This window comes from Salmo salar, chromosome ssa09 (genome assembly GCF_905237065.1).
Source record: "Salmo salar chromosome ssa09, Ssal_v3.1, whole genome shotgun sequence".
Taxonomy (NCBI): Eukaryota; Metazoa; Chordata; class Actinopteri; order Salmoniformes; family Salmonidae; genus Salmo; species Salmo salar.
Genome location: NC_059450.1, coordinates 73,989,277 through 73,991,776, shown reverse-complemented (window position 1 = coordinate 73,991,776; position 2,500 = coordinate 73,989,277). Strand labels below are relative to the sequence as shown.

The 2,500-nt window shown below is 45.5% G+C and overlaps 1 protein-coding gene across 2 annotated transcripts in view; it reads left to right on the top strand.

The window, feature by feature from the left end:
• Positions 1-2,500, top strand: part of dock2 (dedicator of cytokinesis 2) — a 150,745-nt gene that overhangs the window by 142,509 nt on the left and 5,736 nt on the right. For both annotated transcript variants that reach the window (XM_045724005.1, XM_045724004.1), the window contains exons 35-38: positions 134-174; positions 1,304-1,394; positions 2,020-2,130; positions 2,281-2,370. In XM_045724005.1, the coding sequence (XP_045579961.1) occupies positions 134-174; positions 1,304-1,394; positions 2,020-2,130; positions 2,281-2,370 (333 nt within the window). The remainder of the gene's footprint in view (positions 1-133; positions 175-1,303; positions 1,395-2,019; positions 2,131-2,280; positions 2,371-2,500) is intronic.

The following is a 2,500-nucleotide window of genomic DNA, read 5'->3' as shown; positions in this document are numbered from 1 at the left end:
CACACACACACACACACACACACACACACACACACACACACACACACAAACCCTCTCTGAAGTTTATCCCCACACACTAACAAGCAACATCACACTCCTCTAACTTCTCACACTCTTCTCCGTTGCGTTGCAGAATTTCTACAAGGACATCAACCGTGAAGGGATGTACATCAGGTGAACACTTTATGTAACAATAACCTGTTATTACAATTGTAAATATGTTTCATAACTAGTTACACCATATCTAATACATTATATAGTTTGTCTATAGAGGGTTTCTGTATATGTGCTGTGGGACTGGGGTAGCTGTGTATAACAGTGTATTACTCTGTGGATGAGTGCAAGAATGTGACCTTGTGTGTGTGTGTGTGTTTGTGTGTGTGTGTATATAATCTGACAAGGGATTATCTCAATCCTGCTGAATTAATGTCCAAATCCAGAGGATCAAGTCCTCCACTAACTGTAACATGTGCACTCATTTTAGGAGAGAGAGAGGGAGGGATGGAGAGGGAAGGAGGGAGGGAGCGAGAGGGAAAGAGTGTGAGATAGAGAGAGAGAGAGAGAGAGAGAGAGAGAAAGGGAGGGATGGTGAAAGGGAGTGTGAGGGGTGTGGAACCGAAAGAGGGATGGAGTGAGGGAGGGGGAGAGTTTGAGAGAAAGTGAAGGACAGAGGGATACAGAAGTTGAGTCAAAGCAAGGCGTAATCCAAAAGGAGGAATGGAATAAAAAGATGGAGGAAGAAACAAAGACTAGCTAGTGAAAGACACACTGCTTTTCTCTGTTGGAAACCTAGAATGTTGAAAACCCTTCAAGTCAAACATTTGACACAATCCAAAAAATTGAACAATGTTGTGCTGAAAATGAGTGACAGTGATAGAAAATGGGTTAGAAGTAACGAAGAGAGAGAGAGGCAGAAAGAAATAGAAAGAGGAGGAGAAAGAGAGAGGGAGGTTAAGAGAGACCTATGGTTGAGGTAGCTGCATAGGGACGCAGTCTGAAGGCACATTAAACTTCCATGCGTTCTGCTGTGTGTTCATCAGGATGCCATACACTATTTACTATTCCGAGACAGACAGTGGCCATTGGGCTGTCGGTTTAGCCGTTTGTTAGTTCTCTGTGGTTGATGGTTGGTGTATAGGTCATGCCATCACAATCACAACAGATTGGATACGTGTATCACAGCATGATGGACTAGTCACTGAGTTGTCGTCTAGGCAACAGAGTCATCTAGTGGACAGTGGTAGACAGAGTGTGGTGTGTATTAACTTGTGTGTGTGTCCGTGTGCGCGCGTGCGTGTTACAGATACCTCTACAAGCTGAGAGACCTTCACTTGGATGTGGAAAACTACACAGAGGCTGCATACACCCTGTTGCTTCACTCTCGCCTGCTCAAGGTACACACGCACACACACACACGCACGCACACACACACACACACACACACAAACACACACAAATTGACATTCACAGCGAGAGAGATGCATTTCCTGGTGGATTCAGTGTAGCCCTGACACAGTGTGAGATGAGAGCGAGGGTGTTTTATTGGTTGATGACTGATTCCTTTGGCAATGGCCAATAGCATTAATCCATCTGATTAAGTTTTCAGAGTCACTTCACGACAGGGCTTTGGCCTCTGTGACTGGGTAACTATGGTGATTGATATAGTGTGTGTGACCTCTCTCTCTCTCGCCGTCTCTTTTATGGGGTGCTTTCATAGAGTTAATTCTCTCCAGTGGTTTATTACATCTTCTCTGTCATTGACACCACAGTAGTAGACACCACAGTAGTTTACACTGCTTCATCTCTCACACACATGCTGTCACTCCTATAAAGTATAGCCGATAACCTATAACCTGTAACCTATAGCCTTCACAATCCTGTCTATAGCTTGTCTTGCCACACTGATTGTTTAGTCTATGCCCTCTCTCTCTCTCTCTCTCTCTCTCCCCCTTCCCTTTTGCCTGTCTCTCCCCTTCCCTCCCTCCCTCCCCGTCCCTCCCTCCCCCTCCTCTACCCCAGTGGTCAGACGACCAGTGCAGTCCCCAGTTTGAGGTGCGTAGCTGTCAGACCCAGCGCCAGCTGAAGGAGAGCCTCTATGACAAAATCATCGGACACTTCGACAAGGGCAAGGTCAGCTAAATGGAGCAGAGTGCACCATCTTGATTCTGTATAGTGTCTTTGCTGTATCGATAGATGTGTTGGAGTTGGTTCTCTTGTCTATCTTGTATCTTCTCTCCATGTGTGTGTATTGGTAATCTTTCATCTGGCTGTGTTGTGTAGATGTGGGAGGAAGCCATTACTCTGTGTAAGGAGCTGGCTGACCAGTATGAGATGGAAGTGTTTGACTACGAGCTGCTCAGCCAGAGTCTGGTAAGACACACACAACACACTGTCCTTTCCTATTCCACACATGAATAGGTTTTGTCAGCAAGCTGCTTTTATTAGCGTTTGTCCTTCGTTTGTGACACTATTCACAGGACCCTAAAAACGTTAATCTACT